Here is a 14,716-nt window from a genome sequence, read left to right as displayed (position 1 = left end):
TGTGCGTGCCTACCTGTGGGCACTGAGTACTGGGTTGCATCTTAGAACGAAGGGTTTTCGTCGGGGCTTTGTCTGCTCACGGTCCTCTGCATCTCGATTTCCCATCTGTAAAATGAGGGGAAGGGGCGTGCATCGGGTTGCCTGGCCTTTCAGGTTCCTTTCAGCTCTGATTGGATGGGGCGGTGCCTTCATAGAATAGTACTGAGCACCTTTTGTGTGAGTGCAGCAAAGGGTCAGGAGGGAAGTGAGCATATGTGTGTGTGTGTGTGTGTGTGTGTGTGTGTGTGTGTGTACGTGCGGATGACTGTTCCGCTCGCGCCTGGGAGCGTAGGCAGACGTGCTCCTTTTATTTGTGAATTGGCTTGTAAAAGAATATCTTTTATAATCTAAAAACACATGCTTGCTCGGTGTCAGCCATCCGGCCAGTATGCAGTCCCATTTGTGCCAGGCTTGTTCTAGGCACCGGGGATACGTGGACACCACAAACAGAAATCTCAGCCCCGAAGCTCCTGGGAAGACAGTCGCCATAAGTAAACCATGTGGCGTTAGAGCAAATATGGGTGCCTTGGGCATAGGAGCAGATAGAGAGCTCAGGGGTACAGGGAGAGGGAATGGGGACAGTAGTTTCAAGTCGGGTGGTCAGGCTGGGCCTCCCTGAGAAGCCAGGGGTGCTCGGACTCTGAGCTTTGAGTGCTTAGGGCTCAGGTCAGGGAAGGACTGATGGACAGGGTGTGGCCGTGCTCCTCGGGGGGCTGTTCATCTTAGGCCTGCTTTGTGGACTTTCAGGCGTCCAACATGTCCGGGACATTCGGAGGAGCCAACGTGCCAAACCTGTACCCAGGGGCCCCCGGGGGTGGTTACCCTCCCATCCCCCCTGGGGGTTTTGGGCAGCCCCCTTCCGCCCAGCAGCCTGTTCCTCCATATGGAATGTATCCACCCCCTGGAGGAAACCCACCCTCCGGGATGCCTTCATATCCGCCATACCCAGGGGCCCCTGTGCCGGGCCAGCCCATGCCACCCCCTGGCCAGCAGCCCCCGGGGCCCTACCCCGGCCAGCCGCCCATGACCTACCCCGGCCAGCCGCCCATGCCGCCTCCTGGGCAACAGCAGCAGCCAGTGCCAAGCTACCCAGGATACCTGGGGTCTGGGACCGTCACCCCTGCTGTGCCTCCAGCCCAGGTGAGTGCCCACCCTGTGCTGCCCTTTGTCCAGGCTTGGGTGCCAAAAGCCTGAGCCTCGTGGCCCAGTGTCCTCTGCCAGCAAGGCCAGGGAGGATGCAGCGGATGGAGAAGGGCTCTGTCCTCCATCTGTAACTTCTTGTTTTAAAAGAGTGTTGCTTTCTCTCACACACCCCGCTCCTGGTTTGTATTCTAAAGACCTTAGGGAGCTGCCCTGTCTCTCGCAGTCTGGTTAGATGTCCCACGCACAAGTTGGATCCGAACGTCCCAGGGTACTCCTCATTCCTCCTGTGTCATTCACTGCCAGGGCTCTGTGCTTTGTAGGAACTGCCTGGGCCCCCGGCCTCAAGCCTTGTGCCCGGTGGGGCTTAGTCTTCAGTCCCCCGAGGTGCCTCTCAGACTGGTCTTAGAGGGTTTTTAAAACCTCCTTTGGCTAGGGGAGATTGTTGGCAGTTCCTCTGGGGAACTGCTCTCGGCTCATTTTGGAGAGCATTTCGTGTTTGCCGTGCCTAGAATTCATTGCCATGGTTACGGGGCCAAACCAGCCAAGCACAGGGCTAGTGGTATGTGCTCGACTATTATTAGACGGAGGGTCCCTCTCCTCCCTGCCCCCACACTCCCCTCCCCCTGTCCTGCTCTCCATCTTACCTCTACCTTCCCGGTTATCTCTTCTCTGAGCTTCTCTTCCTAACTCTGTAGTGCACTAGCCCGAGAAGGAACCCACCAGAAGACCACTTAGGCAGGAAAACGTGTGTGCTGGGGAGTGCAGCAGTCAGTGTCGGGAAGGAGTCTGGCAGGCAACTAGAGAGCCTAGAGGACAGTGCCAGGAAGAGCAGAGTCCAGGAGGTAGTGAGGTGGTGTGGACCAAGGTAAAGGCCGGACACCAGCATTTCTGGAGGGAACACCTTTTTCCATGTGCACAGAGGTGCTCTGTGGACCACCCAGACCCTGTTAGGAGGGCCCTAATGCGTGCTGCCATGTGCTGTGGCAGTGAGGTTCCCAGCCCCGCCCCGCCATCAGGAACCCGGGCCTGTGCTGGAGGAGCTGGGCATAGGGCAGATTTTCATCGGCAGGACTCGGCTAGAGACGGGCTCTAGCCACGGGAGCCAGGCAAAGCCGCAGCACCAGACGTGAGGACGTCTGATGGCCGCAGTAGTCTCGCTCAGTTACTGATTGCAGGCTCCTTCAGGTTCCCGGACTTGTAGTCAGAAGGTCACTTTCAGAGTCTGGGGCGGGGAAGTCTTGCATCTGGGAGATACAACATCTTACGTGAGTCCGTTTGTCCGAGCAGTTTGGAAACCGAGGCACCATCACAGACGCTCCCGGCTTTGACCCCTTGCGAGACGCCGAGGTCCTGCGGAAAGCTATGAAAGGCTTTGGTGAGGGACCCCGGGTGGCTCGGATCCTAGCAGTTACCTGGCGGCTCTGTGAAGGGTTGCTGGGAGGAGGGAACCTGGTCCCGGCGGTGGCGGTGGAAGAGGAGGTAGATGTAGGGGTGCAGTTGGGATGCCCAGGAGAACGGGAGGGCCCAGGCCAGGGAAGCTTCCAGCTGCAGAGCTTCCCTGAGACCCCAGCCCTGCCCACATCCACCGCTTCCTCCCACAGGGACTGATGAGCAGGCCATCATTGACTGCCTGGGGAGTCGCTCCAATAAGCAGCGGCAGCAGATCCTCCTGTCCTTCAAGACCGCTTATGGGAAGGTGAGTGGGGGTGGGGGGAAGGGAAGCCTGGTTCCCGCTGAACCGAGGCCTGTCCTCCAGCATAGCCCCACTCACCCCTGCTTTTCTTTAGTGCCAGGAGAGCCTAGATCTTCTGGGTGGGCAGTAAGGCCCATTAGGCGTTTCCTGCTACCCACCCAGCAGTGGCCTCTCGGCTGATGGCATCTTCTAGAACAGAAGGGTGCTCTGAAGGGAAAATCCAAAAGTCCACAGGGTACTGAGGTTTGATGAGAGGCGCCCGGAGATGTGGGTTCTAGCCCTGGGTCTGCCATGCCTCACGGAGTATTTCCCTTCGGTTCCCACCAGGCAGTTTTTCCTCCTGGGCACCCAGGCTGCTAATCCCTGTTGTCTTCATGACCACCCTAGGAGGTGGGGCTTGGAGAGGAGCTTTGAAGGAAAAGGCTTGCAGTTCTGCACACATGCGTGGGGATGTATTTTGAACTCCTGGGCTTTTGAACCTTAGGTAAACACTGGGTGAATTGAATCGACTGGTGTTCTAGGCCTGGGTTCAGCCTGAATGTGCCATGGGTCCCCTGGGAAGCTGACTGAATTGCAGCCTTCAGCTCAGCAGGTCTGGACTGGCTGATATTTGGCTTTTCTGCCAGGCCCTGGCCGACAGAGATGCTGCTGGTCCTCGGGTCTGCGATATTGTCCCTATTAGTCACCTCCTGTGGATTCTCAAAATAGGTTTGTTTGTCTGTTTGAATATTTGATCAGGATTTGATCAAAGATCTGAAATCTGAACTGTCAGGAAACTTTGAGAAGACAATCTTGGCTCTCATGAAGACCCCGGTCCTCTTCGATGTCTATGAGATAAAGGAAGCCATCAAGGTATGTACGTGTTTGTGTCTGTGTGTGTGTTCATTTGCTCACGTGGACACACGGGCCAGGGAACAGTCTGGACTGCACGGTGGGGCTTAACCCATTCATTAGCTGCTGTTGTCAGCGTGGTTCCTGGACGCTCTCGGGTTGGTGCTGTAGAAAGGGTGACTTCAGTGACTTTCCCAAGAGGTGAAACAGGTGTCATTTGTCATCAGGGAGCATCTGAGGCTGTCCATCCTAAAAGCACGGTGGCAGCTGAGTGATAGAGCTGATGGTGACGCGGTGCCAGGAACGGGTATGAGGCCGAGGGTGGAATCATTCTCCTTCATTAGGACTCTGTGTTAGCAAACAACAGAAACAGGTTTAAGGGAAACAGGTGCAGAATCCATTATGAGGGTAAAGGTGAACGGCCTGGCTTGAGAAGGGGCGGGGACCCAGGCAGGATTTCTCTTGTCTCTGCTGCTTCCTGAGTGCCCACCTCATTCTTCCATCTGCTGGGGGCCCGATCCATTCACCTCTCAGAAACTGGGCCAAAGAAAAGACCAGCTGTCCCTCAGTCCAAATTCCAAATAGAAGCAGACTGACTAGCCTACTTAAGGGTTACTGTCTGTCCCCTGTCCAGTCACTTGTGACCAAAGGGAGTGTCGTCTACATTCTGTACAGTCCCGTGGCTCCTAAAACCCACAGCAGGTACCCTGTGAATGGGGCGGGGGCAGCTCCCAGAGAAGGGGCACCTCCTTGTGAATGGAGCGGGTGCTCCAAAAGGAATCTGTCACTTTTCAGCGGCTGGATAGACACAATGACTCTTCCTGCCGCCAAGAGGAGAGGCAGAGAATTCAGTAAGGAGCATGGAGGGGGGAGAGGACCCTGCTGAGATCCTCAGACCTGCTGTCTTCTAGGGAGGGGTCAGCAGGCAGCTGGGGACAGCACCCAGGGAGCGGCCCCAGACCTCTGCCCCGTGCAGCCGCTGCCCCCAGCAGGCTTCATGAGCTGGTGGCGGTTCTGGAGTCTAGGAAACCGCACAGGGCTGGGGTCACCCGTCATTGACGGACAAGCTCTGTGTCCTTGAGCAAGTGCGACAAGCTCTTTCTTGTGGCGTGTGGTGACACGGAGCATGGTGGCGAGCAGAAGCGCTTTGCGAGCTCTGAGGACTTGAACAGTGGTGCTCATTATGAAAATAGCTCCCCCTCTGCTGTGCTGCCTACGGGCCTGGCGCTGTTCTAAGTGCTTCACATGCATAACATGTAATCCTCAGGACTTTGCAGGAGGCAGGTGTTAGCGGCACTCCCATTTGACGCACAAGGAACCTGAGGCACAGAGAGGTGAAGTAAGGTGTCTGAGGTCACACAGCTAACAAGCAGCAGGCCCACCTTCAAGCCCGCCTAGCAGCCAGACAGCTGCCTGTGTCCTCCACCTTCCCCCCGCCCCTCACGGGCTCCTCTCTCTCGGCCTCGTCAGTGCTGCCTCTTCTAGATATCTTCAGGTGCCCCACAGTCCAGTCCAGGGCTCTCCTCTTTCCACACTTCTACTCATGCTTTATACCCATTTTTCACTTGTGTCTTGTCTCGTTCATGAGCTGAACTTGGAATAAAACAGATCTGGGTCTACATCTCAACCCACCATTTACTGTGTGGCCTCGGACAAGTCACCACACCTCTCTAATGCTCAGTTTCCTGGTGGGGGAATGAGCGTGGTCCTTCGTGCGACCTCTGTTCGTGACCACATCACGCTCATGATCTGGCACTTTTCTGGGCCTGGGGCGGTGGAGGGGAGCTTGGCTGCCTCAGGCCTGGACAGCAGCAGCAGCAGGGCCACCGGGGCGGCCGCTACTGCTGGGATTTGTGCCATGGGGCAGAGGACACCTGCTCTCTTCCCTGGGTGCCGGTGAGGGAGCTGTGACAAGCTTGTGGTTTGTGTTCTCTGCCACCTTAGGGGGCTGGCACTGATGAAGCCTGCCTAATCGAGATCTTCGCCTCCCGCAGCAATGAGCACATCCGGGAATTAAGCAGAGCCTACAAAACAGGTTAGGCTTGCACCCATGCCTCAGCCCTGCACAGACTCCTATGCTTCCTGGGCCTTGGCCACACCCTCTCCCACGGCCTCTCAGACCTTCTTGGCCTTCTTATCACCTCATCTCTTGCCCCCCCCCCCCCAACACGTGGGGCCTTGATGCAAGACCCAGCCCTGCCTGCTGTTTGCACACAGGGCAGGTGACTAAGGTAAGGGAGGGGTGGGGAGGGAAGAACCTCTTGGGTGTGGTCTGGGCCGAGCCTGACAGAGGCCAGGTCGGCCTGGAGGTCACAGCCCCCGTGTCCCTGGAGGGCCGTGTGGACCACCTGTCTCATCGCACCCAGGACTCCTGGGCCCTTCTCTTGCCGGTGTCTGCAGCTGACTGTGGCTGCAGGGTGAGACTTCCCTGTGTCTCCCTTTCAGAATTCAAAAAGACCCTGGAGGAGGCCATCCGAAGCGACACATCGGGGCACTTCCAGCGGCTCCTCATCTCTCTGTCTCAGGTACCCTTCCCACCCACGACGGAGCTCAGGGCTCAGAGCAGAGAGAGGTGGAAAAGGCACGGGGGCGGGGAAGGTACGCAACTGCAGGGAGCGGCCTTGACCGTACCTCCTGCTTCCTTTCAGGGGAACCGGGATGAAAGCACCAATGTGGACATGACGCTGGTCCAGAGAGATGCCCAGGTGGGTGTGATGGTCAGGTGCCCCAGCTGGGCTCCTGGAGTCAGGGCACGCCCCCCGCTTTCTTCTTCATGAGGGAGGGGCTCTGGGGTAGAAAGAGCAACTGATAAGGAGCGGGTTCCAGATGCTGTGAGTCTCGGGTGGGCTCTGCTGCTTATCACCCCTGAGACCTTGAGTGTCCCCCTGCCTCTGTAGGCTTCTGATCCCCCCTCGGCGTGAACCTGGGAGACAATCAAGTGTGACAAGAGCTGGTAGGTTGTGATGGGTGTGGGATTTCATGTGACCTGGTCCTCTGCCTGTGTTCGGTTGCATATGTCATTGTGTTTGCAGACGGGCAGACATTACACTTGCCTGTTTCGCTTTTGAAGGTCAGAGCCTAGAAACCAGCTGTCACATTAGTTGTGCGGTCTTAGAATTGTGCCTGGGTCCCCAGATGGGCGTGATTGTAGACAAAAGGCAGTGGTCTCTCCCATTCCCTCTCTCTGTTGGGTCGTCACCTCTCTGGAGGAGCTTGGGTTTCCCACTGATGAACTTGGACCACAGCAGTTCTGGCTGGAGAGAGCCATAGCTTCCTGGTGGGATGGAGCTGGCTAGGCCTCTCTCCCCCTTTGTCGCCCCTGCCACCCCCAGCCTGGCATTTACCAGGAGCTGCCAGTGGTCCCCTTATTTCTGCCATCTGTCAGGCTGAAGAGGACCTCTGTGGAGGGCCCTTTTTTAGGGCTGGAAGATAGCTGCTCTTCTGATCTGGTCCATTTCCTTTCCAGATGGGGACACTGAGGCACAGGGAGGTTGAGCCTTGTCTCGGCCATACCCCAGATGCCCTCCTTTAGAGTCTGCCTTCACATCTCCCCTGGCTTGAGACATGCACTCCCATTTCTGGACTCAGGGCTGGGCATCCCCAGGCTCCCAGCCCTGGCCCTTGCCCCAGTGGGAATTTTCCTGTTCCTGCTTTCCTGTCTGCTAGTCGGGCCTGCATTCCCTGACCGAGGCAGAAGCTGCCTTACTTTCAAGGTTTTGTGCCCACTTCTCTGTCTTCTTAGTTGTGGACCTGTTCCTGCCTTACCTTGACCTGTGGGATCTCTGAGCCCCTGGTGGCTGCCCTCCTCCCCTGGCCATCAGTGCCTTGAGATCCAAGAGCCATCTGGTGTGGGGGGTTGAAAATTGGCAAATATTTGGGGCGCAAACTTGCAAAAATTTAACAAGCAAGTGCAAATTCTGCCTGTTTGCAAATATTCTTATGGTATACGCAGGGAAACACAGGGAAAGTGCCAGCCGCATGCAGTCCCACATCCATAATTGTAATCTAGTCATTGTCCTAGTACTGTCGTAATATTTATTGTTCCCCCTTATAGATAGGGAAACTACTTATAAAGATTGGGAAATTTTATACAGAAATCTGAATTTCTGGAGGCGCCTGAGTGGCTCAGTCAGTTAAGCGTCTGCCTTCAGCTCAGGCCACAGTCCCAGGGTCCTGGGATCGAGCCCCGCATCGGGCTCCCTGCTCAGTGGGGAACCTGCTTCTCCCTCTCCCGCTCCCCCTCCTTGTGCTCTCTCTCTCTATCAGATAAATAAATAAAATCTTAAAAAACAAATCCGGATTTCTGGTAACCGTGGGCCCGCGCCCCTCTGTTAAAGGGCCCAGCGGTGTGCTGAGACCGATCACCCCTCCGCATGCCCAGCCTCCGTCCCCACCACCCTCTGGCCTTACAGCTGGCTTGTTTCCCTCATTTAAGTTCCCCGGCTAACCGCTTTGGGCTTTCAGATTTGTGACCCCGAATCTAATCTGACCTTCGCATTTCAGAGGTGAGGAAGTGCGGCTGCAGGAGGGCCCTGGAGCCCCCCAGCAAGTTGGCAGCAGAGCTAGGACCAGCCCAGCCCTCGTTCTGCTGTCCCCCTCCTTGTGCTGCTGCTCCCTCACTGGGATTAAAGCTGTCCCTTGCCTGTCCCGGCCTCAGCAGGCCTTGGTGCTCCTGGTCCTGACTGTCCTGCCCTCGCCCCCTGCCCCACCCACCAGCCTGCCTCAGAATCCTGTGTTGCCTGGCGAGACGATGCGTGGATGTTGTCTAGTCCATGCTGCATGGAGCACAGCCAGGGCCCTGCTCCTGTTTCCTTCCCGGGTGGACCCGCACGGCTGTCCTTGGTCACCTGGGCCCGGTCTCTGGGGTGAGGCCCACATTGCATGCCCATCTTCCCCTCTGTCCAGGAGCTGTATGCAGCTGGGGAGAACCGCCTGGGAACAGATGAGTCCAAGTTCAACGCAATTCTGTGCTCCCGGAGCCGGGCCCACCTGGTGGCAGGTAAGGCGGTCTCAGGCCTCCTTAGGGCCAGGTAGATGAGGGCAGACAAGATATGAAGGGGAGACAGCCAGCAGGAACCCTTGGCAGTCCCACTGTGCCTGGGGCTTACTCTTCCTTAAAAGAGCCCCCTGGTGGTGATAGAAAAGATCTTATCAGCGGGTTTCCGGAGTTTCCGCGTTCATCTGGTTCTGGAGGAAAGCAAAGGAAGAGGTGAGAGAAGTGGCAGCCTCCTGCTGGCTGCTGTCTTTATACCCCGGAAGGTGGAAATTAGAGTTGAGAACTTAGAGTTGAGAGAGCCTTCAAGAGCTCCTGATCCGATGCTTTCCAAAGCGTGGCGTACAAAAATCAGCATGGCAGTTGATCGCTGTGCTGTACGAACATACATTGTATACTCATTCATTCGGGGTCTGTAAACCAGGCTCCTGCCCCGTGCCAGGTCCCGGAGTGGGCGTGGGGAAGCCGCAGGGTGCAGCGTGTGGAACCGCTGCTGTCCTGAGGCTCACATTCTTGTTCTGGGAGACAGGCTGTAAACAAAAATTAAGTGAAATCCGTGCCAGATGGTAAATACTTTAGTGACAGACAATAAAGTTGGAAACAGGGATAGGGAGTGGTGCGGGGGTCAGGGATGGTGCTTGGGGTGGTCCTTGCTGAGGTCATGACATTCGAGTTAAAAACAGGACAGGGTGCAAGTGCAAAGGCCCTGAGTTGGGGGGGAGGTCAGGACTGAGAATGACAGCCACACTTAGCAGCACGGTGGGGGCCTGAGTGAACACCCAGGCCCCTGGTCTGTGCACGCGCTAAGGCCAGAGCTAGAGTTAGCACACGGGTCTCCACTGGGCCACCTGCCTCACTAGGAGCCTGGAGTGCCGCTGCCGTGGCCGTTCAGCTTGTCCTCGGAGAGGCTGTGGGGGCCAGAAGGGCATTAGCTCATAGTCCGACTGAGAGACAAGACAGACACGTGGAATGATGGAGAAGGAATGTGGGCATGGACTGAAAGTGAAGGGATTTGAGAAGAGAGTGAAAACTCTGCCAGTGTGTGTGGAGGGGTGCTGGTGGGGTAGTTAAGGTGTGACCCGGGTGAGCCATGAGCTGATGGGAGCGGGTTGCTCATGCGTCGTGGGGTGAAGAGCCTGCCTGACTCGAGAGCTGGGTGGGCCTGGTCAGTGGGGCCGCCTGGGGTACCGTAAGCCGAGGGCAGAGGTGGGCTCTGGCAAGGCCGGGAGTGTCCCATGATCGTTTGCTCAGGCGGCCACAACAAAACACCGCAGACCGAGTGACCTACGTGACAGATACTCATTTTCTCACCATCCTGGGGGCTGGAAGTCCCAGACCAAGGTGTCAGCGGGTGGGTTTCTTCCGAGGCCTCTCCTTGGCCTGCAGATGGCCGGCTTCTTGCCGTGTTCTAAAACATTCTCTCCCCCTTGTGCATCCCTGGTGTTTCCCTGTGTGTCCAGATCTCTTCTTACAAGACCACTGGTCAGATTGGGTTAGGGGCCACGCTAAGGGCCTCGTTCTAATTTAATCACCTCTTTAAAGGCTGTACGTCCAAATATAGTTACATTCTGAGGTGTACTGGGGGTGAGGACGTCACCGTAGGACTTTGTGGGGACAGAATTCAGTCCGTAACTTGTTCCTTCTCTCTTTCCACTAGTTTTCAATGAGTATCAGCGGATGACAGGCCGAGACATCGAGAAGAGCATCTGCCGGGAGATGTCCGGGGACCTGGAGCGGGGCATGCTGGCCGTGGGTAGGCGTCCCGGGCCCGCCTTGCCGCCTGCCCACCTGGGGCTGGTGTGCGTTGTCCGTTTGCAGGGTGCTCACCCTTCTCTGGCTGCGGAACTCGTGATCCAGGATTGCTAAATCCTGTGCCGAAATGGTGGGAAAGCAGCGTGCGTCCCGGCTCCCGGTGTAGCTGTACCTCCAACTGCCCGGGGGGGGGGGGTGCTGTGTATATTTCAGGCACCGCTCTGGGGAAGGAGCTGCAGCGTGGGCACCAGTGGGACAGCGGCCAGCTGCCCTCCCGGAGGAAGATGACTCACATCCTGCCAAGTTTCCTCTAAAAATACATCCCTGCAGGCAGTTGTCAGATGTTTGTGATAGAAACACGTGGAAAGCTTTTTACTTGCAACAGCAGAGCAGGCCCTGGCTCGGGAAAGCTGGCTTCGCTCCCGGAACCGTGGAGTGCCTCTTACGGGGCCCGTGCCCTCTGCAGCAGGGCCCGACCCGCTCTGCGGCCGCCTGCCTGCCCAGGCCTCGCAGCTTCTCCGTACCCTGTGGGGAGGTCACAGTCTGGCCGTCTTTTGCTGTGCTTTTCTTGGAGCTTTCTGGCCAGGGCAGATGGCGAATCCTCCCCATTTCCCTGTGTGTCCCCCAGGACACAGGGATCGTGGCCTGAGACATTCGTGCCACTCGGTCGTCCTTCCTCCGTGGAGGTCACAGCCCCTAGGTTGCCCCGCACGCCGGAGCAGCACTGTTGCCCGGAAGGAGGTCAAGGTTGGGGTCCGGGCTGTGCGTGTTTCTCTTCCAAAGAGCCGGAGCCAGGATCACAGATAATTGAGCCTGGAGGAGAACGAGGAGAGGAAGGTGGATGTGTCCCATGCGGCCTCGCACAAGGGCACTCGTTCTCTCCATGGCCCCTTGGCCCGAGAGTTTTCTGCAAATGGAGTTATGCTCTGTTTCTCTCTTCTAGTGAAATGTCTCAAGAATACTCCAGCCTTCTTTGCTGAAAGGCTCAACAAGGCCATGAGGGTACGTGCCTCCCATGTGCAGGGGTCTGGGCAGGGAATGGGGGGGGTTGTCTCAGCCCCCCCCCCCCCGTGACCGGGACCTTGCTCAGGGCAGAAGGCACGAGGAGAGCCACCCCTCAGCCAAGAGGACAGAGGGCCCACGGGGGGAGGGTGGGACAGTAAGGAGGCCCGTTGCTCATGCCCTTGGTGGACTCTCTTCAGGGAGTGGGAACGAAGGACCGGACCCTCATTCGCATCATGGTGTCTCGCAGTGAGACCGACCTCCTGGACATCAGAATGGAGTACAAGCGGCTGTACGGCAAGTCGCTGTACCACGACATCTCGGTACGGCCCTCTGGGGGACGAGCGGCCTGGCTCCTGCAGACCTCCCTGGCCACTCCCCTTGGCCCCTGTACCTCCCTGCTCGGAACTGTGGCCACCTTGGCCCCTGCCGTGCACGGGCGTCCTGCCTGTGGGCTTCGTACTTGCTCTCTTCGACTTCTCTTGGTTTGTCCAGTCGCCCCCCAGACTCTTAGAAGCTCCTGAGGGCAGGCTGGGTCTTGCCCCTGCTGGTGCCCCCGCCCTATCTCCCCAGCACCCACCATCCCTGCTGCTCAGTAGATGCAAGGGAGGGGGAGTCCCAGCACCGGCATTGGGGAAGAGGCAGGGCCTCCCCACCTTGGCACTCGGGCACCCTGTGAGTCCGTGACCTGTCGGTGAGGACTCCTGTCCCGAGGCGATGAGTCCTTCTGTCACCCAGCTGCACGGCAGAGGCAGCCCTGGAAGCACTTGAGCGCCAGGGCTCTGGGGTCACGCGGCCTGGAGTCCAGTCTGGCTCTTGTCACTTGCTGACTGTGTGACCATGAGCAGCTTCCTTACCCTCCCCGAGCCCCAGTGCCGTCATCCCCAAGAGAGGGACAACAGTAGTCCCCCCGCCCCCAGGACTTCAGGGAGTCTGAACGAGGCGGTCCTTGTCAGGCACACAGTGTGACCCGTGTTAAGTGTCTCAGAAGCGTTAGCTACACTTTTGTCGCCGTGCGCGGGGGCCAGTCTGACAGAATGAATGCCTTCTGACCGTTAAGTTCTGAACTTGCATGAGAGCCTTGAAACCAGAGTCACTACAGCCAGCTTCTGATTTCAGACCCCCTCGGACTGGATGTCGGGCCCATCTGATTTCAGACCCCCTCGGACTGGATGTCGGGCCTGTCACCGAGAACAGCTCATCACTTTCTGGCTATAAAACTGCTGCTGTTGATAGCAGACGATTCGTAGTTATTCACAAAGTGGCTCCCGTGTACCCGTGGGCTACTGGAAGAGGCCATAGGCCTCACCCCCGAGGAAGGACGTGGTGGAAGGACATGGTCAGACGTTAGCTAACCGTGGGGCGCCTGGCTGGCTCAGTCAGTAGAATGTGCGACTCTTGATCTTGGGGTTATGAGTTCAAGCCCCACGTAAATAAAGAATAAATAAAATTAACATTTAAAATAAATAATTTTTTTTAAAGACGTTAGCTAAGTGTGTTCTGCACTTCTAATGGGAGTGTGACAGAGTCAGGGAGGAGAGGCCGGTGTGAGCGGGGACACCCAGGTGGTAGCTGTGCCGTGCACTCCACGCTCCGGCCGCAGGAGATCGCACTCCAGAGCGCGTGTAGGACCGCATCATGTGAGCCTTGGTCCAGCACAATGAAGATGCACCAAGAAAAGGCCGCCATGAGTTAACCCTGAGTTAGGGGTTTGGGGGAGCTGTTCTAAATTTTGCGTGTCTATTTTTCAAATTCTGACTTTGATCATTGGGGTGAATGTAGCTGTCTTTTTTCCAGCAGGGGGTTGGGGAGGCCGAGCCGCATGCTCGGGGCTAGGTTTGGGCTGCCTTGAGCCTGTCCCACACTGGGACCAGGGGTGGGGACTCTCCCCGCCGGGGCCCACCTCCCTGCAGCAGCGCTTGGGCAGAAGAAAATCAGGAGATAGGCCAAAACTGGCCGCAGCTCCCTTAACTGATGTTTTCCTTGTTTCTGCGACCAGGGAGACACTTCGGGGGATTACCAGAAGATTCTGCTGAAGATCTGTGGTGGCAACGACTGAGCTGTGACTGGTGGCTCACCCTTCTGTCCGCCTGCCAGCAACAGCGATGCCAGGAAAAGGTCAAAAGAATGTCCATCTGTTTCTAACAAGTTCACAAAAGAGTCCCCCGGGTGTCCCGGTGCAGCCCGTCCGTCAGTAGAGCCTTGGCCCGTCCCCCACCTCCGCCCTCCTCTCCTGCTCCGTGTAACGCGCTCGTGCTGTAGGACCTGGGTCCCTCTCTCAGGGCGCCTTTTCCTCCCCAGCCCTCACGGCCGCTTGCTGCTAAAGCAGACATTTTATTTCCTGACTCACACAATCAGTCTCTTTTGCTTGTGGCTGAGACTCTTGGCTTCCTATTAGTCATGTAATTTTAAATTTTTATTTGGAGACATCTTTTTTTTTTAATAGTCCTTGCCAGACAGATGCATACGAGTCTTTGCTGCGTACACATTTCGGGTGAGAGGTTGGCGGGGGAGCACCGTGTCCTCAGTAAGGAGTAAAAGGGAGACCTTTAACAATAATCTTTGCGTCTGGTGAGAATGTGTCATCAGCTTTGTTATTGCCAAACTCACTCCTTAGAGTTTTCTTAGAAAAGAAAGAAGAAGAGAAAGGCCAGAAAGTCATCTGTTCCTTCTTCCATGCAAAACCATGAGAACAAAGCCAGCTCCCTGCCCGTGACAGGGTTTCTTGTAATTTGGAATGTGCCTTAAACCTGAATGTTAATAGCCAAAAACTTTCTAAATTAAAGACAGCCAGCTCTGGAACATTTTGGAAATGTTTCCCTGGTGCCAGCTTGTTTTCTTCTGCCTCATGATTCTGCCTGTAGCTCAGGGTTCTCGCCTTTAATAGCCAGTGAAAATTTATATGACTTTAAGTAGAAACTTATGCTCAGGAGACTGTGAGCATAGGTAATTTATGGAGGCCCAGGTTGTAAGGAATGAGAAGGGAGGTTCCTGAAATCCGTGCTCCGGGCCCAGATGCTAAAGAGGTGTGTGGATTTTCAGATGCGGGTGTGGTGCAGTCCACCGAGGACAAGGTAGGAAGAGTGTGGTCCTTCATCCGGGTCCTGAAGAAGAGGCACGGGCAGGAGGGCATGGGCATGACTCCTGGGGTAGGCCTCATGGCTGGACGCCAGAGGAGGAGGGTGGGAACAACCCAGAGAGGCACAAGACTGGCGCCTCCCCTCACGCCCCCTCAGGGACCCTTCGGTCTGAGAGGGTGCTCC

At 56.7% G+C, this 14,716-nt stretch overlaps 1 protein-coding gene across 2 annotated transcripts in view; it reads left to right on the top strand.

Annotated features, from left to right (window-relative positions):
- The window catches only part of ANXA11 (annexin A11), a 41,102-nt gene extending 26,832 nt beyond the window's left edge, over positions 1–14,270 (top strand). For both annotated transcript variants that reach the window (XM_045783149.2, XM_045783150.2), the window contains 12 exons: positions 787–1,179; positions 2,470–2,557; positions 2,784–2,878; positions 3,614–3,727; positions 5,651–5,741; positions 6,152–6,231; positions 6,355–6,411; positions 8,612–8,705; positions 10,357–10,452; positions 11,395–11,453; positions 11,654–11,776; positions 13,453–14,270. In XM_045783149.2, the coding sequence (XP_045639105.1) occupies positions 787–1,179; positions 2,470–2,557; positions 2,784–2,878; positions 3,614–3,727; positions 5,651–5,741; positions 6,152–6,231; positions 6,355–6,411; positions 8,612–8,705; positions 10,357–10,452; positions 11,395–11,453; positions 11,654–11,776; positions 13,453–13,512 (1,350 nt within the window). In that variant the 3' untranslated portion in view covers positions 13,513–14,270. The remainder of the gene's footprint in view (positions 1–786; positions 1,180–2,469; positions 2,558–2,783; positions 2,879–3,613; positions 3,728–5,650; positions 5,742–6,151; positions 6,232–6,354; positions 6,412–8,611; positions 8,706–10,356; positions 10,453–11,394; positions 11,454–11,653; positions 11,777–13,452) is intronic.
- Positions 14,271–14,716: the final 446 nt, after the last annotated feature.

This window comes from Ursus americanus, chromosome 6 (assembly GCF_024610735.1).
Source record: "Ursus americanus isolate L20-20 chromosome 6, mUrsAme1.1.p, whole genome shotgun sequence".
NCBI lineage: Eukaryota > Metazoa > Chordata > Mammalia > Carnivora > Ursidae > Ursus > Ursus americanus.
Note: the sequence above shows the minus strand (reverse complement) of the source record. Positions and strands in the feature narration are given on the sequence as shown.